The sequence below is a fragment of the Diachasmimorpha longicaudata genome, chromosome 14 (genome assembly GCF_034640455.1).
Source record: "Diachasmimorpha longicaudata isolate KC_UGA_2023 chromosome 14, iyDiaLong2, whole genome shotgun sequence".
Taxonomy (NCBI): Eukaryota; Metazoa; Arthropoda; class Insecta; order Hymenoptera; family Braconidae; genus Diachasmimorpha; species Diachasmimorpha longicaudata.
The window spans coordinates 4,284,095-4,310,475 of record NC_087238.1 but is presented as its reverse complement, the minus strand read 5'-3'; the positions used below and the strand labels follow the sequence as shown (position 1 = coordinate 4,310,475).

Here is a 26,381-nt window from a genome sequence, read left to right as displayed (position 1 = left end):
CAACTGCGACTGTTATCTCCGCCAACACACCACCAGGCACTCACACACCCACAGAAATCCTGGCTGTGTACATCAGCGTGATGTGCGTGGGTAAATAATTGAAAAAAAGCGACACGTCTGCTTATTTTGTTCGTAGATAAGCTGATCATTGAATATTGAACGATGTGTCACATAAAGTCACTCTTTGTGGGGCTTATTTGCCTCCTGATTAATCCGAAAGCTGGGTCTTTTGCCAGTCACTTTGTCCAGAATGAGGCCTGCTACTCGTATGCCGGGGGATCGGTATATCCAGCCGGTAATAAACATGCTGGACATCAGTTACATACAACTAAAGCAGTCAGTGAGTCATTAATCACTTTTAACTGTTATGTTCATTACAATTTTACGAAGAATTAATTAGGAGGGTAATGGGGAGATGAAAATCCGCACTTTACATTTTTTTAATGCTCCAACGTTTCAAAAATGTGTAGAGGGTTTTTTAATACAAAGAAGTGTTCTTCCTTTGTTTATGTTTTATTATAATTTTTTTTATTTAATTTAAATATCAAATGATGAGGAGCATGGCAATTTTTTTTACATCAGAAAAACAAAATATTTTAATCTGATGGAACATTTTTATTGGCTGATATTCAAAGAACGTAATTAAATAAATTATCTTGAGTGCTGTCGAATATTTATTGAAATTTGATGATCATTTGACCGGTTGCCAAATGGCATTTTTTTTTAAAACGTCTTATTGATGTTGGACAGTCACGATCAATCACAGGAGATCGATAAAGGGAATGACCCTATTCTTAACAAAATAAAAAGAATTTTTGTAAAAAATAACCGTTGTTATTTTGCAGTTTGCACACGAAATATAAATAAACTGAAACGTGACGCTGCAAATTAAAAAAAATTCAATTCCAATATTTCGTGGAGTACAATCAAAATTTCAACTGTAAATTTGTTATTTATATTTTTCTCCGGAAATAATTTATTTACAGTTGGAAAGCCAGCTCCACACTGGGAAGCTACAGCAGTCATAAATGGCGAGTTCAAGGAAATCAAACTCACTGATTACAAAGGAAAATATCTTGTGTTTTTTTTCTACCCTTTGGACTTGTGAGTTGATTAACAAAATGTTAATGTTGATGCGCATGTGCTGGTTCAGTTTATCTTTATCGCTCCCAATTTGCGAGTAATTTAGTAAGACTATTGAAATTCATTTGATTTCTTCATCTGGTTCATTTGATTTTTTTCTGTAGCACATTCGTATGCCCAACGGAAATTCAAGCCTTCTCGGATCGGATTGACGAATTTAGAACATTGAATACAGAGGTGATCGCAGCCTCTGTTGATTCTCAATTTACTCATTTAGCGTGGATGAATACACCGAGGAAAGAGGGAGGACTCGATAAAATTAAGATTCCTCTGCTTTCTGATTTGACACACAAAATCTCGAAAGATTATGGAGTTTATCTGGAGGATCTGGGCCATACGTTGAGGTAACATGGCCCTCCTGCTACGAATTGTAACAAAAAATCACTTTTGACAATTGTTTTTTCTCCCATAACTCTCTCTAGAGCTCTATTTATAATCGATGGAAAGGGAAATCTACGCCAGATAACGATGAATGACCTCCCGGTGGGTCGCTCAGTGGACGAGACACTGAGACTTGTTCAAGCCTTCCAGTACACTGATGAACACGGAGAAGTCTGTCCAGCTGGATGGAAACCCGGTCAAGACACAGTGAGTACAAAAAAAATTTAATATTTATTTATTCTCTCTCAATGTTTGTCAATATCTGGTCTCATGACAAAATACAAAACATCGTTCTTCCAGATTATTCCAAACCCAGTGGACAAGAAGAAGTTCTTCTCGAAGAGGAACTAGGTGCTGATATTTTTCTTCTATTTTTACATACATCACATGTATCCCTGTGTTTTATACATTAAAATAAAGTTTTAAAAAAACGTCATGATGTTTTGTCTCACCTCAGCGTAAAATATTATCAGGTTGGCCTTCTATCACGTGTCATCATATTTTCATGACAAAAGGTTCAATCTCTGAATCAATTCTTAAAAAATCGCAGCTAATTAAATTCTGCGGTTATCTAATTTTTTTAATATCGATTATAATCTGGAGCTTTTCCTTAACTGTTGAGTAATCATTTGACTCCGTAAATTCGTAAATAAAAAATGGATTTTTGAAAAATTGTCATTGAATTCATAGTTAGTTTTGAAAAAGCTCTGTAAAATATTCTGTAAGTATTCACCGACAATTTCTTAGTATTTTAATACCTTCATTATAAAAAGTACATTTCACCTCTACGAAATAATTAAGTCTGAGATACTTGAGGAATAAAATGGGAGAATGCGGCCCCCCAATAAAAATTGATCAACTTTGAGATTTTTTTTAATTCGTGAGGTTTTTTTAAGGCAACAATAGTTTCTCTCAAATATAAAAAAGTATCAGATACATTTTAATAGAAAAATATTCATGGAAATATTTACAGATTATCTCTAGGGCGTTTAGGACTCGATAATGTGATCAGTTGAACTCGTCTCGGGGTTTTCGCGGACAGTACAGGGATGACATCTACATTAGGGGATGTTTTCTTCGTGACGTTTTTCTCAGCTTCAGATTTTTGTGGAGCAAGTTTTGCTGATTCTTCAATTGAAGGATCGTCACTCGTGCTGACTTCAAAAACCAATTTTATGTCCTCAGTCTCTTCAATTACAGATGAATTCCTGTTATCCTCAATTAGCATGACTTCTGGCTTCTGGGAGGTGGATCTTTTCTCTGTGATGTCAATGTCCATAGCGTCTGCATCAAAATCTGTGAGAATTTCTGTGGGTTTTGTCGTGGGTGAGCCTTTTGGAGTTGATTTTCCATCTGTGGATTTCCCAACGAGAACTGGAGCCTTTGCTGTGATGGTTTTGTCTCCTGTATAGATTTTTCCTAGTTCTCCTTCCTGGAAGTGAATTATCGAGCAATAACCGTCTGTTGATGATACTATGAGCAACCTTCCATCTGAAGACCTGAAAAATAATATTTCTAGTTATTGAAAGCACATTTCTGATTCACTTTTCATTATAAATGATGAGCAATTTCAATGGGATTTGATGGGCCTTTCTATGTTTTTCCGCTTTCTATTCAGACTAATTCTGCAACTTCTTAATTTTTAATTATTAAAACAAAATTAAAAATGTACCGAACATTTTTCTAAATGTTTTTTTCTGTTTTTCTCACCATCAGACACCAAAAATGATTTCAAATAAAAAAAATCTTACCAAGCAAGATCCGTGAGCCTCGTATAATGAATATTCGAGACGACAGCCACTGGTGCAATCTGCTGGGTATCGTAAATAAATACTGACTTTTGTGTAGCCACCGCGAAGATCATTCTGTACGGAAGGGCAAAAACAGCAGCAGGTCCGTCCTCCCTTAGTTGAAAATAAATTGGACAGCACCTGACGGCGATTGTACTCTCGTCCATCGACGGCAGAATGAGAATGGGCTCCTTGAGGCTGTGCCTGGAGAACACAATCGTGGCATTGGAGAACCTCTGGGTTGAGTCCTGAGGCTCAATGATACCGGAGGGGGCGATGATGAGAGACCCATCGAAGCTGAACGTCAGCCTCCTGAAGAACGACTTGAAGGTATCGTCATGGAAGAGTCGAACAGTCTGGCCCTCCAGGGGATGCCCAGGGGGCGTGGGTATCACTGCCTTGTGGACCCTCTGGACAGTCCTCATGGTTTTGATGTCGATCAGTCTGCAGTGCCTGTCAGTGCTCAAAGTTGTGATGAACTGATTCAAGGGATCCCAGGACACCCCTTGGACAAATCCTTTGGAATCCTGCAGAATATTCGTGCTTCGACCCTTCTGCACATCCCAGACGATTGCACTGTTGTCCACTGATCCTGACACCATGAAACTCGAGTCAGGGGACCAGGAGATGTCGTAAATATCCTCGAGGTGACCTCTGAGAATCTTCCAGACCGTCCACTGCTCTCTGTTCTGGAAATTCCCATCGTCGGATGGGGGAGGCTCGAGGGTCTACGAAAATAGCATAATTGACTGAATTAAATATTTTTAAGGGACAACATTTTCGATTACACAAAATGAAAATTGTACGAACAATCTCTTCTTCGAAATGAAAAACCTGCACATGAAAGAACAATGTTTGTTGTGTCTAAAACCTGATAAATCCTTATTGTCATAAATAATATGAGAGAAATCGAATGGTTTTTTTTCTCACCATCCCGAGGTCCTCCTTCTGCTTCCACAGAATGATCGCAGACTCATCGTCTCCAGTTGCCAGAACTTCTCCTGAAGGTGAGAACCTCACAACATTGACAGCCTTCTGATGACGATCGAGATCGGTCACACAGGATACAGAGGCGGCCCCGACCTGGTTCACCCTCAGGTGCCAGATGAGAACATGGGTGTCAGCCCCACCGGTTGCCATACGCCAAAAGGGATCCTCTTCTGGGTCCCGGGGCTTTTTAGGTGACGGCTGAATGTCGATACTCAACACTGGGTCACGATTGTGCCAGGAGATCTCCGGAATCGTGCACTTCATTGTTGAAAACTGTTTATAAGCTATTAAATATTATTGTTTTTTTACTCTGCAGAAGACGTTGACTTTTCCGAGGACATGAGCATAACCTGCTCCGGCCTGTCTGATTATTTCGCGCGCTATTATGACATGAAGCCTTTGTCGCGATTCCTATGTAGATACCCGACAGGTGATTACTTTTTGCAAAAATAGCTAATTCTATCGTTTCCACTGGGTTTGTACCTTTTTGTACTGACCTTAAAATGTTTCGTTAGTTGCTCTGTGAGTTTTAAATAAATAATTAAAAATCCAAACATACAAAAATCCAAACAGTACTCACCCCGGCGGTACGAGGCGCCACCATTGATAATAAATTTAAATGGGGAGTAATCACAATTATTATTTGATTGTATTCGATAATTGGGGTGTGTTCAAACCAGCAAACCTTTATATTCGCTATCTACAAACCATTTCCTAAACAACTAGCTATAGTTCGATTTCAACAATTGATTTTCGAATGTTTGAATCTTTTGAATTTTTACCGCCAACTCCGAAAAACGCAAAACCTCAGCGCCATGAAAAGAGAACTAACGATTGTGACGAACTTTTGAATAATTCAAGAGTTATAAACAATTGTGACTTTTGTTATGAAATTATCAGGTAAAAGTTCTAGTGCTTTTCTCAACTTTCAGGAGAATATTCAATTGTTTTATAAATAAAGTAATTTTGCATTCACAAGTGTTTGTCATAAATTTCATTTATATTGATTAATTCGGTAATCATTGCAATTAATCCCTGTAATGGTGAATTAATTAAATAGTTATGTTTAGTGTCAATATAACTGACTTTAAAAATTGAAAAACCAAAAATATTCAACTACGAGACTAATTTTTCTAGTTAACCGGAATTATCGCTTCATGTGGATTCCCCTGAAGAGGTTAAAAGTCTGATGCAATTCACATCGTGCTTTCCCATGTCCCTGCGGTACTCCAGGCTCCAGCGAAGTGTCTTGACGCATACGATATTAATTAATAGCGAATTTTAATTGTCCTTTGGAGATCAAGATGTCCGAGGAAGACAACGTAAGTGTACTGGGTCCCATTAACTCCAGATTGTACAAGTTTGGGAGGGGTGGGATAGCTGATGGGTCTTCAATTCAATTGTCACGACCACGAGCATTCTCTACCACGTCTAGGGGTTATGCCCACTGGAGATATGAAGGCTGATGGATGTGCGTGAATTAATTGTTTTCAGGTATTCGACCCAACTCTCAAGAAGAAGAAGAAGAAGAAGAAGACTTTTGACCTGGATGCTGCGATGACTGATGGAGGCAGTGGCAATGAGGCTCCTGAGGGTACTGGAGACAAGGAGAATCAGGAGCCAGAGCAACCCCAGTTCGAAGATGATGATCCACTGGATTTGGAAAGCTTCGGCAAGAAGAAGAAGAAGAAAAAGAAGGCGTTCAATTTAGAGGAGCTCGAGACCGCTCTTCCTGAGAATAAGAAAGAGGTAAATTTTTTTTTTACATTATCCATTCGTTTTATATTATAACACGATTTGGTAAATGTCAGATGCTGTCATTATCTCGGAAATATCGATTTTTCATTATGTTGTTTTGTGTTGGTGGGATAATATGCGATTTCCTGAAGGAGGTTATGAATTCCATGAGCCAAAAAAATGTTTATGAGCTTCTAGGAATGTTAGTCTTAATTAAAAATTTATTATTAACGTCTAGGACGTAGCGGAATCGAGAACAGAAGAGATAACAGTCGACGACATGGACCTCGATATGGACTTCTCGAAATCGAAAAAGAAAAAGAAGAAAAAGAAGGATCTCGATGAACTAGTCGCCGAAGAGAAAGAGAGAAAAGAAAATGAAGACAAGGAGAATGGTATGTAGCCCCTCATAACTAAATTATGTATGTTTGCCTTGAAGCTATTTACGTGGCGTATTATTTGTTAACATGCTGCACTAACCCCGAGCGAAGTGCAGAATACGGTAAGAGTTGGATAGGGTGGGAAATACAGTAGAAATAATGCTTGATGTTTAGATATGACCAGTGTTCCTAAGTGATAAAATTGTAATGAAGGGTCTTGTGGTAATTATCGCATTTATTTGGTTTCAGTGGAGGATACTAGTCTCTGGATCGGATCAGACAGAGACTACACGTATGATGAACTACTGTTGAGAGTATTTAACATTATGAGAGAAAAAAATCCTGACATGGTGGCTGGTAAGAAGCAGAAATTTGTCATGCGTCCACCTCAGGTCGTACGTATTGGCACGAAGAAAACGTCCTTCGCCAACTTTACTGAGGTAATTACTCGACGCAAATGAATGATTAAGATTCTGTAATTTCTTTAGCTTCAGACTAGTTTTTGCAAATTATTTTATAATATTATTTTGCTTTTCGGTTGAATAGTTTGGCTGGAATGTTTTAGAATGTACAATTTTTTTTTTAATGAATGCAATGAAACGTTGGTGTAGAAGTTATAATATTCGTTTAGCAGCTTGAAATATTCTAAATCATTTATTTTCACCAGATTTGCAAGACTCTCCATAGACAACCGAAACATCTCCTAGACTTTCTACTCGCTGAATTGGGTACTAGTGGCTCAGTCGATGGTAACAGCCAATTAATAATCAAGGGAAGATTCCAGCAGAAACAAATAGAAAATGTATTGAGACGTTACATCAAAGAATACGTAACGTGTCACACCTGTCGATCCCCCGACACAATATTGCAGAAAGATACAAGGCTGTTTTTCCTTCAATGTGAAACTTGTGGATCAAGGTGTTCAGTAGCTAGCATTAAATCTGGTTTCCAAGCTGTAACTGGCAAACGTGCTGCTATTCGTGCTAAAACGGCTTAAAGTTTTTGTATATTTTACACTAAAAATAAAATATCAAGACCTCCATTGTAAAACAATTTCCACAAACTCAATCTGTATCATTGGTAATAAACTACTACGCAAATTATCCGAACGTAAACTCGTATTTTCTTTAATAAATTTCACTCTCACATGATCTATCAACAGTAATGAATATAAAATCAGCAATATACAATTTTGTCAATAAAAAAAAGAATTGAAATCTCATGTTAAAAAATTCAATTTTCATCACTTTGATGAGGAAGGAATTTTTGTTATTGATATGTGCACTAGTAGAGTGGCTAATTCCAGGTCTTCACTGTACTGATTCTTCAATGGCACACTTCTGTAGCCAGTTCGAAGACATTGGACCTGAAATAAATTTTCCGGATATTAAAAAATCATCACAATCCTCAGAAATGTTAAATAAAGCCAGAGAAAGAGTTTCAATTAACTCACCGGATATGTAGCTTGCCCCAAAAAATTGCAGTCCCCAAAGACATCCTCATCCTGCACGAGGAACCTCAACATCGCAAAATTTGGATTAACAACATCGAACTCACAGATCTCATTCCACATCGGATTGAACCCATTATCTGAAATGGTTTTAGTCGTGAGTTTATTTCCACTGTCATACTCAGCTCCAACGATTTCCACCTCCACATAAGGACTCGCAGTGCCCCTGCCATGTTTATGAAGATGCCTAGCCCCGACGATCTTCAGTTGAAACCTCATGGTATCCACCCCCCTCACCGTCCTCTTATCATACGTGTAGTACCCCTCCTGCATCATGAACTCAGGCTTCAGGACATATCCACAGTTACCATTCTCCCTGAATTTCGCCTGATTGAGCTGCATGGCTTTGTCCCCAGTCTGATAATTAAGTGCCACCATCTGACACCCAGCATTCCAAAAAGGCACAGGATTGTAATTCGAAGAATCAATTCTCTGTCCCTTGGGATAAACCCTGCTGAACTGAATCTGATGATACTTCAGGAAGAACGGGTGCTCCTGCTGGCATATGAGTTTTTCAGCCTTAGTCTCTGGAAAACTACTCATCTCCTGGAAAATAAAATTCTTGGAATTTATCCTCTCCATATCAAAAGCCACTGATCTGCAGTAGATAATGAGATTTGACATTTCTTTGGCTATCCTCAACGCCCTCTCAATTTCCTTATTCTGATTCTCCCTGACATTGGCATGTTGTGCGGTCTCTTTGATGGCAGCAACCCACTCCAGAGCGATGTCCTTGGACGGTGTACATGCCTCAAAGACCGAGCACATATTAGGATTCTGAATCTTGATACTCCACTCCAACTCCGGCCTGTCAGCCACCGCAATCTCCACCACAGCTCCAGTGATGTCCAGGGCCCCCTTCTGCAGGTGTCCCAGGAGCATGGCCTCAGTGGGGTCCAAATGTTGGCCCTCAGACCCCTCGAGTCCCTCAATAGAATCAATTTCCTCAACATAATTTGCCGGAAACCAATGCTGCTTCTTTCCTCCATAATCCCCTCTCCACCAGCCGCCATCTTGTCGATGAACATTTGTGATAATCGCGTGTTTGACAAGAGTCAACTCATCATCACGTCTGGCTTTGTAATCGTAAGTAGCTTTAACTGTTATCTTCGACAGAAATGCCGCTGGATCCATGTACCCAGGCATGTCACAATCGTTTTCACTGTCAATGTCATCAGTGATCTGGGAGAGGGGATTACCCGAGTCCCCAGAGCTCAGTACATTGCTCATAATGTCAGAACTGATGGGGTAAGAGAGCCAGACTTTTTTGTACAAGGGATGACGTTCGTAGTAGCTGACGAGTTCGACGAGACTCTCGAATTGAATGGATCCAACTGTGTACAATCGTCCCTCGAACTTAATCCTGCAATGTTTGATCTTGTTTTCCGCCCTAAACGATATAGCATACGTGGCATAACTATTATTACTATCCTTTTCACTGGGGCGAACCAAAAATGCACCATTAGTTGGTATTCTCTTGAGCACATCCTCAGCCATTCCCCTCGTGCACTGGCTATGCCACCACTCCTTCTCCTCGTGTTTACAGGGCTGGGGCACAGGTTCTCTGAGTGTTATCAGGAATTCCTGACTCCTCAGTGGATGATTACGATAATGAGTTATCAATGAATACAGACTATCGAAGCATATGGTGTCTATCAGGTAGTACTGCGTCTGTCCCATACTCTGTTTCAACTTTATCCTGCAATGATTAACTTTTCCCTTCCTCCAGAAGGAGAGACAGTAATCTCCCACGAATGTCACACACTGTCTCACTAGAAATGTTCCATCCCCTAGATGAGAATACCTCCGCAGAAGCTCCTCAGCCTCTCCTCTGCCACTTGCAAGCTTCCCATGAAACCACTTCTCCCCGTAATGAAGCTCATCATTAGGAACTGCATGTCCATTTACTCTTCTCGTTCTCGTTATGTTGGAGATGTTTTTAGCATCTGATATGTTGAAGGAAGATGCCTGAGCCACGTCTGTCTCTCTGTTTTCGTCAACCTCATTGTCGTCCTCCTCAACATCCTCCACTTCCTGACTCTGGGAGAAGGTGTCTGTGTAGTAAAGATGCTGCTTCGTGAGGATGAAGAAGTGAGGGTAGAACTCTCTCTCGGTTATATCCTCCAGGTAAAGAATTCCATTCTTCACAGTATTCCTGAGGTCCATCTCATGGGGGAGGTGCTCGTTGTTCCTGGCTATGAATGTCGATTCATCGACCCCTTCAGGAAGTTTCTTGTGTTTGAGAATGATTTTTCCACGAAGGGCATGAGGCGAGGGTAACGAGCTCTCGCTTTTATCGATAGGCTGAGTCAGTAGACTCTCTCCAAAGACTTCTTGCATCGTAGCAGCCATTTTCCGCTGTTGAGGAAGCGTGCAGTTGTCCTCAATCGATATTATAACCGGATATTCTGATGTTGCAAAAGCGTGTTCTTTGATAGTCTTGATGACGTCAAAAAATTTAATTTTAGTCGTTAGGGTATGACCGTGAAAGATGAAGGGCATTCCATCAGGGCCGTCCCAGCAGTCGAGTTCAATGCAACGACAGCCTGCCCTCAGGGCTCTCACGTAGGCCTGACAGCTGCTCTCGCTGCTGATCTGATCCCCCATGAGGTACGTGTTATGGGAGGAAGCTATCCAGTAGTGGGACAGGGGTCGTCTCATATCCTGGCTCGGTGTGTTGTATTTGTCGTTCCAGATGTCGTTTTGCTTTGAGTACAGAAAGTCTATGAACTCGTGACAAGTGAAGTAGGGATCCTGGACATCTCGCTGGGGATCCTGGAGGTAATCTCTCATGAATTTGGACACCTGTGAGGGACTAGAACCCATTGGGTCATTCTGCTCGCTCGCCAGGAAGCTCTGAAATTCCGCTAGAGTCACGGTGTTCCCACTTTTTGAATATTTCAGACGCAGGAGCTCCCAATCAGAGAAGATGTTCAGGTCGATCATCAGTTTGTGGTAGAGGGTGACGAAGTCGTCGAAACCCAACTCAGTTCGATCACGGGTGTCCACTTGCTGGAACATTTCACGAAGTTTGTTCGTGGAGATTTTGCATGAGGCCCTGGGCATGAAGCTTTTTATATCCTTGAGAGTCACCATCTCTCGGCTGTTCTCCATGAAGTAGAACTCCTTCCGCAGCCAACGCTCCACTTGCAGTGGGTATGGTGCGTTTATCGTGTCTTTCACCAGGTAGCGGAGACCCTTCACCCAAAGCTCGCATTCTTTCTCACTGAAGGCGGAAGCTGAGAGAGTTTTCAGACGAAACTCAGAACCATAATAAATGACAAAGCACCTTAGGTTCTCAATCTTCTTCGAGTCCTCTGGCCACTTATCAAATTCTTTGGAATTCTTCCCAACGACAATCTCTTTTATCTCTCGGATCTCGATGGAGCCATCGAAGGGCCGGTATGTGGAACTCTTCGCCCAGACAACCTGCCTCGTCTCCCTCCGGATCATCAGAGTCTTCTTCTCGGGTTTCTTTCGCTGGAAGAATTTTGTGACAACTGTACCCCGCTCCAGCTGGCTTATTATCTGCTCCATCTCGGGGATGATTCCGCTCATCTTCATCGGCTTGTCCAACATTTGTTCAGTGGATGTATCTCCTCAATAATTTTTATGTTACTAAGAAGTGTCTTCTGGGTTCTAGTGAAGTGCTATCGAGCGATTCATGGCTGTTCTGCAATAAAATAATTGAATGACTGGCGCCGAACTGTCTAGGAGTTGACAGCCGGCGCAGAAGGTCAACAGGTGCACAATTACCAATTTAACAAATTATCGAATAATCATTGTTATCAACATGAGATACAGCTTCAGAATGAATTTTGAATTGCATTATTTCGCGACTATTTTTGCAGGAATGAGAGTCAGGAATTTATGGGGCTGAACAGGACAGTCAATTCTATTTTCAGTTCGTTAGAAATATTGTGGAGCAGACGTCAAACACTTTTTAAAGCCTCTTCAAGAATTTTGAAATCATAGCTGTCAAAAATCATCTCACTCTGTCACTTAACCTCAACAGATGACAGCAATCGGCCAACTGTCATCACCACGTTATCATTATCATCATTACAACTGGCAACACATGCCATCATTGATGATTCGAGCATTAATGAGAAAACAATAATGAATTAACTGTCTTCTCCGACAAATGACAACAGACAACAGCAAATCTATCATTGAGTCTCAGCGTAACAAAAAAATTGTACCTGGAAATCCTCAAGCAGATCGAATAATCCATTTATCCATATCTTAATGATATATCGAGCATGTAATCAGCTGTGCAGCATTTCCGCCTGCGCTTTCATGCAGAAGCAATTCAGCAACTGGTGCAAATTTAGATAACAGCAGTTGCGGTTGCCACAACTAGAGTAGAACTGTGTTCCTGCGCAGCATGCGCGAGTCAACTTATGTGTACACAGGCGTAGACTCTCCAACACGCCGTCATTTTAGATTCTCAGAGTCTGAAGTTGTCGTCCACGAGTGGAACGTGAGAAGCCGGCGCTCGGTTTGAACATGCAGGAGGGGAAAAATTTAGTCTTCAGGAGCGGTATCGTGAGCTCAATTGTTGAAAAATAAATAATTTATGAGATCATACAGTTAATTTCAATATACAAAGCCGATGACTCATGATTTTTCTTTGTTTTAGACACAACTCGTGGTGTGTTAAATCGAAAAAATACCTCAGGTGGATGCACATCTCAACTTCCCCTTTTTCGCCGAATTATCTAACCCCCAAATGACCCATAATAATTATAAAAATTCATTAGAGGTTTAATCGATTAATTTTCCAGGAAAATCGACGTCTGTCGAAGGTTCTGAAGTAGTTTATCGTCTGTGTATCTAAAAATCCTCGGAAATTCTCATACTTTCGAATGTATCTGGCCCCCGGTGTCCAGATAATCATGGGAATTCCTTCTCCAACGACCTGAAGTGAGCGCTGTCGTCAGTCTCTCCATGCGGACAATCGATTCCCAACCTTCTATTCCTCTCCACCCAGAACTCCTTTCTCCATTAATTCTTATCGCAGGGAGATAATAAATTAGGAAAACCCAAATCTGCGAATAATTCTTCGATTTGTGATCGACCCTTCCAATACTAGTGTTCACTCGTGTGTGTGATTTTTTTTTCAATTGCATTGGTGCGCGTGCTGAGCTGCGCACAGCGGCAAGCTCTACCGTAGTGTGGAAATAATTGGAGTGACAAATATCGGAAAATTGTTGTTCCATGACAATTGAAGCCGTACACTCTCTTTAAATAAATCAACTTGTTGGTTATACCAGTGAGATCAGTGGTAAGGATTAGGAATAACTATGGCTAATGAGGAACTTCCAAAAGGCTGGGAGAAACGCCTGAGCAGGTCTACAGGTACACAATTGTCAAAACTAATTAACTTCCGCATTTTCGGGGATTAATTGATTATTAAACGTGAGAGCTCAGGACGATATTGTTGGAAGAGTTATCGATATTTTTTTCTTAAAATTTTGCAGGGCAACACTATTATTTGAATATTTATACCAAGGAGAGCCAGTGGGACGTACCCAGCAAGCCAGCCCAACCGTGCGACAATGGTGATGGACCTGAGGAGGTTCAGTGTTCTCATATTCTAGTTAAACATGCTGGATCGCGACGTCCCTCCTCCTGGAGGGAACAGAACATAACGAGATCGAAAGAAGAGGCCCTGGAGATTATTAAGTGTGAGTTGGAGATGGTTTATTAAAATCTGAGGAAATCAGTTCATTCAGTTCATTATCTGGGGAAGTTATTGGTAGGAGTGAGGTTGGAGAATTCACAGGGGGTGAAACAGGACGAGTTGATTATACTTTGAAGTTGGAACAGACGTAAAGGACAATAGAATTTTTGCACGTCTTTGTACATGAAAGGTTCGAAAATCCATTCCAAAATTTTGGGATCCTAACTGTGAGTCTCATTGCCTCAACGTTCCGCTGATTATCATCTGTAGCTCATCCTTACGGATTAATTATTATCTTCATTATGATTTAATAGCAGGTCAAGGCTTACAATCATTAAAAACAGTGGAGTGAATCTGCTCCTATTTTTGACAAAAAAAAAATAATCTCCTGGCACTCGTGACAAATAACATCTAATGAGACTGTTCTCATCGAAAAACACGTCCGGATACACTGGTTAAAGCAATTATAGACTCTCTCGCCACTAATGAAAGAATAAAAATACACTAGAAGCATTGCCCATGTTCAATAAACGTCAATGAACAGTGGTAAATCGAGGGTTGAATCTCAACTTGACTAAAAGTCACGTCTTCAGCTCCTCATGAATCTTTTCTAATTGTTCCCATGTAATTAAGAATTTTTAACCAATTTTATGTTTGAGTTTCTTGATCATCTTCAACTTGACGTCAGAAATTTGTGCTCTCCCTCAGACTTCCAGCGTTTAAACTAACAAAATTCATTCTTCCGGCATATCGTGAGCAAATCACATCTAGCAAAACGATATTGATCGAAATAGCATCGAAATAAACGGACGTCTGACACTGATACATGCCATCACTCCCCTCCCTGTCATACAACAAAAAGAAATCAAAGTGAATCCCTTCCCATCGCTCACAAATATTTAGAAGTCTGAATACTAACAAAGCTAACATTGATCTTCAATCAAAAATTCACACCTTCCACTCGGCGAGGACTTTAGAAAATTTTTTCCAGAGATGTCAATTAGTAAACCCACTAATTAAAGGCTTCATTGACCTCTTTGAGTTACTTTCTTTCATTCTTGGGGCATTCTTCCTCAATTTCCTTACAATTTCCGGTATTAATAGAAGAAAAATCTATTGATCTGCCGGCATATCGTGAGCAGGTAACATCTGGTCAAACGCCATTCACTAGCAAATAGCATAAAAATACACTGATATCGGACGCTGATACATGCAATTATTGATTCTCTGGAGCGTAATAAACCAATGACACCCTAGTGAATCACTTCTCATCTCCCAACAACAGCAGACGACAATATCTCGAACATCGACCCTCAAATAGAACTAAAGTTACAGCTTCTCCTTTCAAAAAGAATCTTCATTTGAAAAATCTCGTTAATCTGAATTCATGAACTTTCACGTTTGTTCACTTTCCTCGTGATTGTTTGCGTCAAATAAAAAAATTCTATTGATCTTCCAGCATATCGTGAACAAATAACATCTGGAAAGACGACATTCACGGAACTAGCTTCAAAATACAGTGACTGCAGTTCAGCAAAGCGTGGAGGTGATCTTGGGCCTTTTGGCAGAGGTGCTATGCAAAAACCCTTTGAACAAGCAGCATTTGCACTGAAAGTAGGAGAGCTCTCCTCCCCGGTGCACACGGACAGTGGTATCCACATTATCGAGAGAACTGCTTGAAGCGTTCAATCGAAATTGCATTTAATTTTTTTCCCCTCCAAATCATATTAATTGTACAAGAATTAAGCGAGAAACTCGAACTATTCGAGTTTACTCAAAAATAATGCAAGTCTTACTCGTTTTTTTGCTGTTTTAAGTGAACTTCCTTTTTAATTCTTTTTTAAAGACATACATAGATGGCGTTTAAACAATGAGAATTGTGTCTTTAGTAACACTATTAACTATTACGAAACTAAATAAAAGTGTATACATGCTCAGATTAGTTTTTATTAAATTCTTGGTATTTAGACTGATGTTTCCAGGCTCTGGTGGGATCCATAAATCAACTGTAGAGTGGAAATACGAAGAGTCATAGGGGTTTCATCGATACTTTGGGATGCTCTGCATGTCAGGGGAGAACACTCCATTAATCGTTGTACTGAAACAATTTTTCAACAAAACAAAAATGACATATCATAATTTTTCTCCCCAAGTTGACTTTCATTTTGAGATACTTTCACCATTTTTTTACCTGAAAGTTCGCCATAATTCCTCTGCAATAAAACAAAATAGTACGTTATGTTTCTTCGTATTTTCGATTTTTCTTTTTTTAATTTCACTCGCTGTTCGTCAGACGGACAGTTGGGTATTTAACGAACACAAAATTAAATAAAATAAAAATGAAAAGATTTTTAAATCAACGAGTGTCAGTTCTCCCTCGATGCCATGATTATCCACCCAAATCCCCTTGAAAAATGTTCCTTTGATAATACCTTCGTGCTTTTTCCGATTGTTCTCTTCCGGGTTTTGAGTCTGGCTGTCTCAAGGCTTTGTGCCAAATATCGGATAGCTGATGTTCCGGTGCTAAAACGTAGTCGCCTTGGGCAATGAGCCTGTCCTGTCTCTCTGAGCTCACCTCTAGAACACGGCCCTGATCGTTGCGACTAAAAATACCCAAAAAAATCATTTCAACTGAACAACTACGTGTCATTAAAAATTCCTACTGAGAGAAAAAAAATACACTGCAGGAAATTCTGGCCCCTTTTATGGATTTCTAACGTACTATAGTTCTACCGAACTTTTGAAATTCATTAATTATGAATAATCTAATGAAATAGAACCAAATTATAGGGGCAACAGCCTCCCCTATAATTTTTTAGTCAATTTTGTCATCGAAAGCTATAAATGTTTGCTTTTTCTCTCAGCACAATCATTTTAACAATATGTTAATAGACCTCGTTGACGGATGAAGGTCATTTTCCAGCTGTATCAGCGGCAAGTCCCAGCCAACTTCGTCTTCTTCGAATTCCGAACCACTTACGATGAGAATGTCAAATGTTGAAATGAATTAATGCATTGAAATGTCGCTGAATGAGTTAATAATGTGATTGGTAAGATGAAAGGGCACGCTAACGATGGAAATAATTACCTACTCATTTCTTCTTTCAAATCTCTGTAATACTTCACCGTCTCGTCAATCTCCATTTGATTGCCACTTCGATAATTCATGACAGCCTGAACCATTTTGAATCCCTCGGGTCGTTGGTAATCCTCGGGGGATGCATCAATCTCGTTCAATCTGATACCCGGCTTGTTCCTCCTGAGATACTTGTGTACCTCCTGATTTTTCATGTGCACCTTGAACGAATCAAATCAACTCTTATCACTGTAATTGACTGATGGAGTGAGAATTTCGTGGGCCAGTCTGGGTTCTCATTAAGTTTGATAAATGTCTCAAAATTGAGAGAAGATAGTGGAGTTATCAGTGGTACATTTTTTGCGGCCCTCAGTCTCTTCCGCAAAAAATGTTATCACGAATATTTCTCTCTAATTGGGATTATTTAAATGAATTAATTTGTCAACTTATGACTGAGATAATTTCTCACATCTTGGGAAAATTGAATGAGATCGGCCTGTCGAAGCTTCGGATGAGGTTCGTTGCTCGGTTTTTTCACCCGGACCTCCTTCTTGTACCATCTGTGAACAATAAATATTGCGTCCTCGTTTCTCACTCCCTCGCGAATCAATGCCTCTCGTGCTTCCTGTTTACTGTTGTATTTGTTCAGAATTTTCTTGAAGCGTTCCTCCAATTGGTAGCCAAAACGCTTTCTGATGGTGTATCCACGGAAAACTAGGGAAATTCAACCGTACAAATGTGTTCTTAGAATTAGAAATCCTAAAGACTAAGGTGAATGTGGCAGTTCCTGATGACTTTCTTTTATATTTTTACGATTTTACGAGTTTTACGAAAATTATCGCATTAACTTAGCTGATCAGAACCTGTCACATGTACCTTATTCTCATTCTGTCATAATTTTGGAAGTAAATTAGGAGTACTCACAGCTTTGGATGATTACGGCTGCGTCATCTTCATTGATATCGGCTTTATCGACATTCGCGGAAAGTTTAGCTATCTGGTCAGCAAGTGCATCCTGTGACATCTTTCTGCTACGGAGAATTTCATTCAGTTTTTCTTCAGCTGAAGCAAAAGAATGAGAGCAATAAATTGTGAAAATAAGGGCGAAAGGGAGGAATGAAGACGAAAAGGGGGTTGCAGACCTTGGATCTCGTCCAAGGGAGACGGTAGCGTCGACAAACTTCGATGCAATACTTTTGGATTAATCCTCTTCCTTGACAACCAGCCTCGAATGTGCCGTTGTAGAGTTACCACCGAACATGCCAACTGCCATTTTTGTTTTTTATAATATATTTTTGCCAACCAACGCCTCACGGATGCCTGCACCATAACGATTTTTCTTATTTGCTCCTCGTACATTTTTGATAAAAACTCCACGTGATAATATTTCAAAAAAACTTTTGTCTTCCCCAGGGCCCAACCGTCCATTTTCAGGCGAATCAGGAGTAGTCGACAGTTGTCACTATTGGCGACTACTTTTTCGTCGTAACCAAATGCTAGGAAACAGTATCTGAAAGATATTTAGAATTAAGTTGCTGTCGAGGGAACAGTGAATTGAAATTATTAATGAACTGAATTTCATTGACTGAGACCTCGAACTGGTTTTCCTCAATTAAAAATAAGTCAAACTGTTTTGGCCGACACTTTATTCTATCTAGCATATGCTTGAGTTGAGAATATTTCGAGTTATGTAATTAAAAAAAGCTCTGGTGGTGCAAAAAAAGCAGGAGATGACAAGACACTGAGATAAACAATAAACACATTACATTCGAATGGGAACATCATCTCAATTAATTTTATTTTGTGTGAAAAAAAATTATGGAACGAATACCAGAGCCCCCCCCCCCTCCCCCCGTAGTATAATATATATTATTTTAATCGAGACTTTTATTTAAGTTGATTTTAAGTCGTCTAAATAGAAGTAAGATTACCCTTGAACTTATGTGAACTGAATGTAGTCTAAATTTACGTCACGACCTGAATTTAAGTCGTGCCAAAAATTTCCTAGAATCACAGCTACATCACTTAATCCTTAATCCAGCGGTCAGAATAATTGATTTAGGGTTTAAAAAATCGAAAGACAAAAAAAGCTCAAACCTCTTCAAAAAGTCGTTGAAAGGAATTCGATGTGAGAAACCATTCTGCCTGATCCTGATGGTCTCCAAGACTCCAGTGTACCTCAACTGCTTCACAACTTTCTCCTTATCAAAATACCTGGGACTAGTTGTTTCATTTGGTTTGATGCACCTGACGAACTGCGGACAACCCGTGACCATCTTCTGTAGTAGATCCATCAACGAGTACCGGAAATACGTAGCGACAGTCTGTTGAGCCCTGGATTGCGACGCCAATCCTCGACTCGAATATTTTTCCTGTTGAAAAATAAAAAAGAAATGTCGCATTAATGATTAACTCGTTATTAGTCGCTTTGTGTCTGGTGAGATGAATTACTGTGTTTATGAATTTCAAAGAGTCGAGCACGTGCCTTGGTATCTTGATTGGAATGCGTTGAATTACGTGAGCCCGTATCACGTAGCGCTGAGTATAAATTACCGGTTTTAGTGATTGGACATTGAAATAAAAATCTGACCATGTCAGATTGCGATTGTCGAACAAGTTGAATCACTTCGGGGGGTAAAAAGTTGCGATTTTTCTCCAGAAAACCGTCTGCCTGGTACACAACACGTCCGGCAAAATGATGAATTGCAAAACAAGCGGCATCGGACTTGGGACGAACATAAAATTTCGATTTTATGTTGCTGTGGAATTTTTCTGTAATCATCAAAGTACAAATTAACAAAATGGCACATTCCAATGCGAGGGCATAAAATTAATGACTTCCGAACGACCCTCTTCATCGCAACGTGTGGAAAAGGGACTTTTCTGCACAGCGCCATGAAAATTAATGACTTTTGACGCACGTTAAACAATATTCTTCGAGTATTTTACCCAACAACCCTTAGGGTCAATCTGGTTATCAAATCACTAGCGATACCTTCTTCATTCATTCTCAACAATGGACTACTAATAAAGATTAATTGATAGTACCAATCAATGATCGATCGTTAGCCCTGGGAAATCGACTCTCCTCATCCAGTAGTGCGAGCAATCCCATCGGTTTGCTGAGTAACATATCCAGCACAGGCCTATTATCCGAGAATTCAACGAGATCAACGGGTATTCCCTCTGCCATGTACTCCTGCTGCTCCCACGTGAATATATGCTGATTGAAGTAATACTGTATCTGCTCATTCGCTATATTTATGCACAATTGTTCAAAGGAATTTCTCGGAAAATTTTCAAAACCAAATATATCCAGGAGACCGATGGCCAGTGGCTCGTATTTCGGTGATCTATTAAAACTCAGCAGGCAATTTATCTGATTGACCATCCAATCAAACAAACGACCGTACAATCCTTTAGCCATTGCATCACGTGCTGCACACGACTCATCCACAGTGTTATTACGTGTAATCGTTTCACCTCTCGTTACTACTGAATTTGATGTCAATGCTTCCAGTAAATCTGTTCTCTCAATTCCCAGAAGATGAGAAACTAAAAGTTTGAGAAAAGAAAATTTTATTAAAAAACCTGAAAATGTCAATTGCATTTCTACGATATTTTTCTGTATTAAAAAAAATCAGAACAATGGTGTGGCTGATTGTAATCGTTACGACAAAAGTTATCTACTGCATTGTAATAAAACATACAAAATTTCAACAAATGGTGCAATTCTATTGGCTGAAATTTGGATAGGAAAAATAATCAATAATATTTATGGAATGCTAAATCCTTGGGAAATGAAATTCGAGTAAACTTACCTCTATTCAATGGATCTTTATTCACGACCACACTTTTATTATCAGTGTTATCTTCACCGGCAGTTTCTTCAAACTCAATGTCCCCGAGGTGTAAAATAGCCGCTAGGACAGCGTAAACAGTGTCCACCTCAGCATCTCTGAATCCCAGTACTTTGAAGCCATTTTTTATTTCGTAGAATTTGTCGATATGCGCTTTGCTCGCACAACTGTTATCGGTTAAATATCGGTGATTACTGCGTAATAAGTAGTCAAGGTGGAACTCCTCCAAGCGATTGTCCGCCTCCAGACCGTCGTACATGTAATAAAATATGTGGAAATTTCGTTCGCCACTGAAATTTCCAATGCAATGGTGGTATTTAATGACCAATAAATTTCTATTATCAACTGGTTTTAGCTTTTGGCTCAAGTTCACCCGGAGTACATTCCAGCTATGGCTTAAATTTAGTGAATATTTTGTAATTTAGCTCAAGATTAGTCGTCCTACGTGGGGAATGCTCCAGGGCTTCGTTTTTGATCGAGAAAATCGAAAAAAAAATTTATTGGCCGAATTGAAGTTTCTAAAAAACTATAACAGGTTCACAATAATATATTTATCGAAATTACTGCAGGAAAAAAATGATTTTTGGGAGGAGAAGTATTTTTCCTTAAGTCACGACTATCTAAACTCTAAAAGCATAAACTTAGGTCACAGCGGAATTTTGACGGCGACTTAAATTCATATGTCAACTAAAATGCAATTAGCAATTGAGTCAATTAAAATCCTGTATTTAATCACTTTTAGAACTTCAGCAAATTGAGAAATAAGGAGTCGGAGGAATGTGATTTTTTTTTATTTTATAAAACACTTACGCTGCTTGTGCAACAACTCTGGACTGTTCCAAAAGATAAACAGCAATTCTAGCCCCAGTGACTTTACCACCCCTGGTCATTGTTAAATCCAAGTACTTTCCAAATCTGGATGAGTTGGCATTGATACCAGTTGTGGCATTGCCAAATGCCTCCATTATCGGATTTATCTGCAGTATCTGCTCCTCAAGATTTCTATTCGGTGCTTTACTCAAATAAACCAATTGTTTGAGTAATAAATTTGCACTCTCGGTTTTACCAGCTCCAGATTCACCACTTATGATGATAGCCTGGTTCTGACGTTGATGGAGAAGTGCTTGGTATGCAGCATCAGCAACGGCGAATATGTGGGGTGGATTGTCCGATCGTGCTTGACCTTTGTATCGGCGCTGTTCAATTCCGGTGTAGAGGCCCAGATTGGTAAACGGATTGACAGCCACCAGAATGTCACCTGAATGGGGAAGTCAATTTTCGATAAAATCGTTCTCCATCGCATCTGATTGTGGTCATATTTCCCCAGATTGAACAGCAAATTGCGCAGATACGGAAAAATTATGGGACAAGATATGTTGTCATGTTGGGTCGATATAATTGAGGACATGAAATAATTTTTTTACAACAATATGGGTAATTTCCAGGTCGTAAGGTAAATGCAACAGTTTTTGATTAAAAGCAGTTTTAGAATTATCGACAGTTTCGGTGTCAATCGTGGCCCTGATTCGAAGTGAGGCAAAGCCGACAGACCGCCAGCGGTAGTTCCTAGAAGGCCCAGGAGCCGAAAAAATGGGAAAAATGTCGGAATCGACTTTAGGAAATTCCCGGAGCCCTAGAAAAATCGCTAATCGTTTCACGAATCGAATGTTGTTGGATTCATTGAGCTATCTATATTTACAGTCTAGTCCCCACTGCTTCTTCTACCCCTGGGCCATTCAGACCTCTGGGCTCAGCTGATCAGCAACTGTTGCATTTACCTGATTCTGAATTAAAAGAAAAATTCTGTCCGCAGCGTAAATTTTTCCTCTGACTGTGATAAACGTTCAGTCAAAGTTTCCAAAAAATCAATCAATACTCTAACTTCACCTATATACGTGTATATTTGTCCCTCGGAATATCTATGCTCCAGTTGTTCAACAATAGTATCCTCGGATAGAGCATCAAGGGCGGCAAGGTCATCGAAATAAATTTTTTTCGCCGCAAGTTTCCTATCGCTTTTCAATTTCCCATGTTTGGTGGTTATTTCCGGCTGTCGGTGCACCCTTCCCTCGTTCCTCTGCCTCTGAATTTCCCTTTGTAGTTCATCCCTCACTTGTTCGTGAAAACAATCAACAGATTTTAGAAGTGGATGCTCTTGAAGTTCACTGGCAAAGGGCCGATGCTCAAGATCTTTGACGAGACACTCGCCGATGAAGTCCGTCATTTCTGGCAAATGGAGCTCGGGATTTTTAAGTTTAGGGGGTGGATTACGGGGAATTTGAAATAGCGCACGCATCGGGTGAAGCTCGGCAAGGGGTGGGTCACCCTCGGCCAATTCTATTGTTGTTATTCCCACTGACCAAACGTCGCAGCGACAGTCGTAGGAGGAATCCAGTTGTTGTTCACATGCGATTACCTGTATTTGAGGGATTAATTAATGTTTAAAGGGCTTCGTTGACAGCTTTTGAGGGCTGGAGGGAGCTTTATCTCCATTAAATACGTTTGGAAAAATGTTTACTCTCTCGCGGAAGCCGTCGAATGCCTCGGGTTATCGATTACATTTATCTTTACGCTCATATTCGACAAATGGCAATCAATATTGATTCAATCGGACGTCTAGTTGTGTTAGTCAACGGCCTTGACCAGGCCTCGTCAACTAGAATGACATTTAGTAAGAAATTTAATTAGGAGAAAATCAATTTCATTGTACCCACTGCCTGGGGCTATTCAACTATTTTTACCATTTTTTTTCTTTCACAAATTTGAGCAATTTGAATAATTGGAATGAATTCTTCGAAAAAAAAACTGAAAATATCATTTTTCACGCTGATATGAAATTATAAAATGATATGAAAATATCAATAAAAATATTTTCATATCATTTTTCCTCCTGGAAATACTTTCCACGCTGCGAGATAATTTCCTATAAAATTTCAATTTTTGCATTTTTGCATATTTATAATGTATATTTTAAGATCTAGTTGTATGTAAAATAAAATTGACCTCTGGTGCCATCCAATAGGGAGTTCCCACTGACGTATTTTTTCTCGCAAGTGTCATAGACATGTGCGACGATACCCCAAAATCCACTAATTTGATATCAGCTCCTTCAGTCAGAAGAATATTGTGTCCTTTAACGTCTCTGTGCATGCAGTGGTTGGTGTGCAAATAGACGAGCGCCTCGACGGTTTCTCGAATTATGTAAGCTATTTGATTATCGGTCAAACGGCTTCCTCGCTTCTTCAGCCCTTGGACCAAATCCGTAACAGCACCGCCCGTGCAGAGCTAAAAATAATATTAAATTTAGTGATATATTTATAAAAAAATTTCACTCGTCCGTAGAAATTTGTTGGCAAATTATTCGGGTTGACGATTTACGGGTGAATTTACCTCCATTGCAAACCACAGCTGGTCCTCGTCCTGTCCGATAGTCCCTCGATTCATAAATAAACCGTAGAAGAGGGGAATATTTGGGTGCGGGCTCAAATCCCTGAGGATCAAGTATTCCTCCTCGATTTCCTCGATGTTGTCGGCGATATTCTCGAGAATTTTAATCGCCACGCGAATATCTTTTGTTTTATCACGGGCAGCGTAAACTTCACCGTAGGTACCCTCACCAATTAATTCTTCCAGGGTGAAGAGGCCCTCGGGACTTGGTATCACGTCGAAATCAATTTGGGAACTTAGACCTCTGTAGGCCAAGTTGGTGGTTCCACTCTTCGCCAATTCTAGTTTTCAGGAGGAAAAGTTAAAAAAAAAATTGATTGATCAGTGGATTGGGACTCGAGTCCGAATTAATTGCGAATATCTCCGAATTTCAAGAGCTGCAAAATTTTTTCGTGATATTTTTGGGATCAGGTCGACCTCTCCGTGAATTTTCGCAAAATAAATATTGAAGAATTGCATTGATTTAACGCTTCGACCTGGTGAAGTCAACATGATCGTTCTGTTGAGTCTTTCGAATTTATTGCGAAAAATGTCATAAAATTTTCCCTCGCATCAAATAATTTCGAAAGTAATTGGAACTGCAATCACACAGAGAGAAAAATTCTTGAAAAATTACGTGCAGTCCCGTCATCTGCCAGTCAAAACAGTATTCAGTAAAAATTACGAAACAGTAACGCACCTGTTCAGTGACTTTTTGAGAAAAAGTAGAGAACGTTCAGTAAAAAAATGAGAACATCTTTCGTAATTTTGACTGAATACTGTTTTGACGGACAGTTTACGGAAGAGGTACGAAATATTTCGAGAATTTTTCTCTCCGAGCACTTCAATCACGATAAAATCTCGAAAACTCATCTACATTAAAAATCCAAAAATACCCATGATATCCATATCGCACGCTAGTATTTACGCCAGTAGGTGCTGGCATAAGTCACGAATTTCAACTGACCATATTCACCGACTTCTTCCTCCACCAGAAGAGATACCTGTTAACCGCGTAAATGAGATTACACCCGTCAGGCCGGCGCAGTTGTCATTGTCGTCCAATTTCCATTGATTTTATCAAGTTAAAATGCCTAACTCAATTGAATGTCTAAAGTAGAAAGTAACAAGAATAATATCCCACCGAGACACGTGGGCCAACCGCATCTTGTCCCTACGCCCTCGATATTCTGTTCATTAAAACCTTGAAGTTGAAGTAATATTTTTACGACTTCTTTGAAATGTAAAATTGGGAGTGTTGAAACTATCCAGTGCTCCAAGGACAAATTATTGGATGTTGTAATTAACACATTCCTGTCCTAGAAGTACCGAAGCGTGCAATTCTAATGATGGATAAATGGATTTGCCTAGATTCGATGGAATGAGTTGTCGATGAATCTTTCAATAATTACGATATTCCATAAAATCTTGTCAAAACAATTAATAAATATTTCCTACCCATTAAAATTATTCGCAAATATTGACTGAGATAAGTCTTCATTTATCCAAAATTATAACTAGTGAATTGAGTCATTCCTTCAGCAATGACTCAACTAATTAATTCATTAGCTTAATTAATTAGCGTAAAAAACATAATTATCGATTCCAATGTTTTTAAATGTAGAACTGCGTTTTCTGTTCATACAACTAGTCGTGAATACCATTAATTCCCCAATCCATCATGTTACCGAGGTCAATTGGGATCAACTGACAGAAACGGAAAAAAAGCGATTAATATGCTTTCAGGTCTTCTCCATCTCGTCCCTTCCCCTTCGCCCCCTGTCACTTCTATTTACCATTCCCTTACGCAATTTTCCCCACAAATCGCGTGAATGATGTGCGGTAATACCCTGATAGGCCTTCCTCTGGCTTCCCCCAGTGACTCATTCAGTTATATAGCTAAATGATTGAACAATCATGATCGTTGTCTTGGGAGCCCATTGGGTCGTTTTATTATTTTCTGATCGCTGGGTCTCGTTACATGTACAATGATATCCTGCTTATCGTTGGTACATAGTGACCCAGTGTATGTGAATTATGCTACCACGATATTCAAAGTCTTCTCGCAGTCCGACGCAGCGACCTTGATTCGATTGTACTCTAGTCTGTACATAGCGTGTACAGATTACGAGAGAAAGAGCATTTGTATTCATTTTTTTGCAGTCAACGCTAGTTAAAAACATTGTTTTTGCGTTACACATTGGCAGGATGTGTCGAGCAGCCATTGCCGATTCATTTTATCGGAGTTTTTAGTCGAAGAATTTTCTAGTATTTTTTTTTTCAACTTTGTCATTTGTGGTTGATTTTATGTCTGCGTGAAACCAAAGTCTGGATATAAAATCACATCTGACCTTCATTAGAATTGTAGTTCAAGGACGTCCAAGTGACTTTGGCAGAAAAAA

The 26,381-nt window shown here is 39.7% G+C and overlaps 6 protein-coding genes across 7 annotated transcripts; 3 read left to right on the top strand and 3 right to left on the bottom strand.

Moving 5' to 3' along the window:
* Positions 1-25: 25 nt before the first annotated feature.
* Positions 26-1,957, top strand: LOC135169104 (peroxiredoxin-2). The gene is made up of 5 exons (XM_064133830.1): positions 26-340; positions 987-1,104; positions 1,248-1,487; positions 1,566-1,731; positions 1,825-1,957. Exons 1-5 carry the CDS (start codon positions 163-165, stop codon positions 1,873-1,875), a joined length of 753 nt encoding a protein of 250 aa, XP_063989900.1. The 5' UTR covers positions 26-162; the 3' UTR covers positions 1,876-1,957.
* LOC135169096 (chromatin assembly factor 1 subunit B) lies at positions 1,737-4,850 on the bottom strand. Its single transcript, XM_064133818.1, has 3 exons — positions 4,245-4,850; positions 3,276-4,042; positions 1,737-3,023 (listed from the first exon to the last, which is right to left on the bottom strand). Exons 1-3 carry the CDS (start codon positions 4,566-4,568, stop codon positions 2,492-2,494), a joined length of 1,623 nt encoding a protein of 540 aa, XP_063989888.1. The 5' UTR covers positions 4,569-4,850; the 3' UTR covers positions 1,737-2,491.
* Positions 4,851-5,468: 618 nt separating this feature from the next.
* Positions 5,469-7,530, top strand: LOC135169103 (eukaryotic translation initiation factor 2 subunit 2). The gene is made up of 5 exons (XM_064133829.1): positions 5,469-5,626; positions 5,799-6,053; positions 6,280-6,436; positions 6,671-6,861; positions 7,089-7,530. Exons 1-5 carry the CDS (start codon positions 5,609-5,611, stop codon positions 7,416-7,418), a joined length of 951 nt encoding a protein of 316 aa, XP_063989899.1. The 5' UTR covers positions 5,469-5,608; the 3' UTR covers positions 7,419-7,530.
* Positions 7,522-12,306, bottom strand: LOC135169093 (1-phosphatidylinositol 4,5-bisphosphate phosphodiesterase gamma-1). 2 transcript variants are annotated; one of them, XM_064133812.1, is made up of 3 exons: positions 12,134-12,306; positions 7,875-11,604; positions 7,522-7,787 (listed from the first exon to the last, which is right to left on the bottom strand). In XM_064133812.1, exons 2-3 carry the CDS (start codon positions 11,508-11,510, stop codon positions 7,665-7,667), a joined length of 3,759 nt encoding a protein of 1,252 aa, XP_063989882.1. In that variant the 5' UTR covers positions 11,511-11,604; positions 12,134-12,306; the 3' UTR covers positions 7,522-7,664. The 2 variants fall into 2 exon arrangements, with proteins under 2 accessions (XP_063989882.1, XP_063989883.1); XM_064133813.1 differs by having other exon boundaries at positions 7,875-11,599.
* Positions 12,307-12,864: 558 nt separating this feature from the next.
* LOC135169105 (putative peptidyl-prolyl cis-trans isomerase dodo) lies at positions 12,865-15,554 on the top strand. The gene is made up of 3 exons (XM_064133831.1): positions 12,865-13,292; positions 13,415-13,621; positions 15,077-15,554. Exons 1-3 carry the CDS (start codon positions 13,238-13,240, stop codon positions 15,295-15,297), a joined length of 483 nt encoding a protein of 160 aa, XP_063989901.1. The 5' UTR covers positions 12,865-13,237; the 3' UTR covers positions 15,298-15,554.
* On the bottom strand, positions 15,444-24,983 carry LOC135169092 (myosin-IIIb-like). Its single transcript, XM_064133811.1, has 17 exons — positions 24,876-24,983; positions 23,944-24,281; positions 23,557-23,838; positions 22,441-22,969; positions 21,364-21,811; positions 20,515-20,843; positions 19,742-20,248; positions 19,179-19,465; positions 18,791-19,065; positions 17,836-18,203; positions 17,618-17,755; positions 17,163-17,407; positions 16,706-16,914; positions 16,512-16,592; positions 16,050-16,220; positions 15,809-15,830; positions 15,444-15,715 (listed from the first exon to the last, which is right to left on the bottom strand). The coding sequence occupies exons 1-17, from the start codon at positions 24,886-24,888 to the stop codon at positions 15,704-15,706; spliced, it is 4,254 nt and encodes a 1,417-aa protein (XP_063989881.1). The 5' UTR covers positions 24,889-24,983; the 3' UTR covers positions 15,444-15,703.
* Between the last annotated feature and the right edge of the window lie 1,398 nt (positions 24,984-26,381).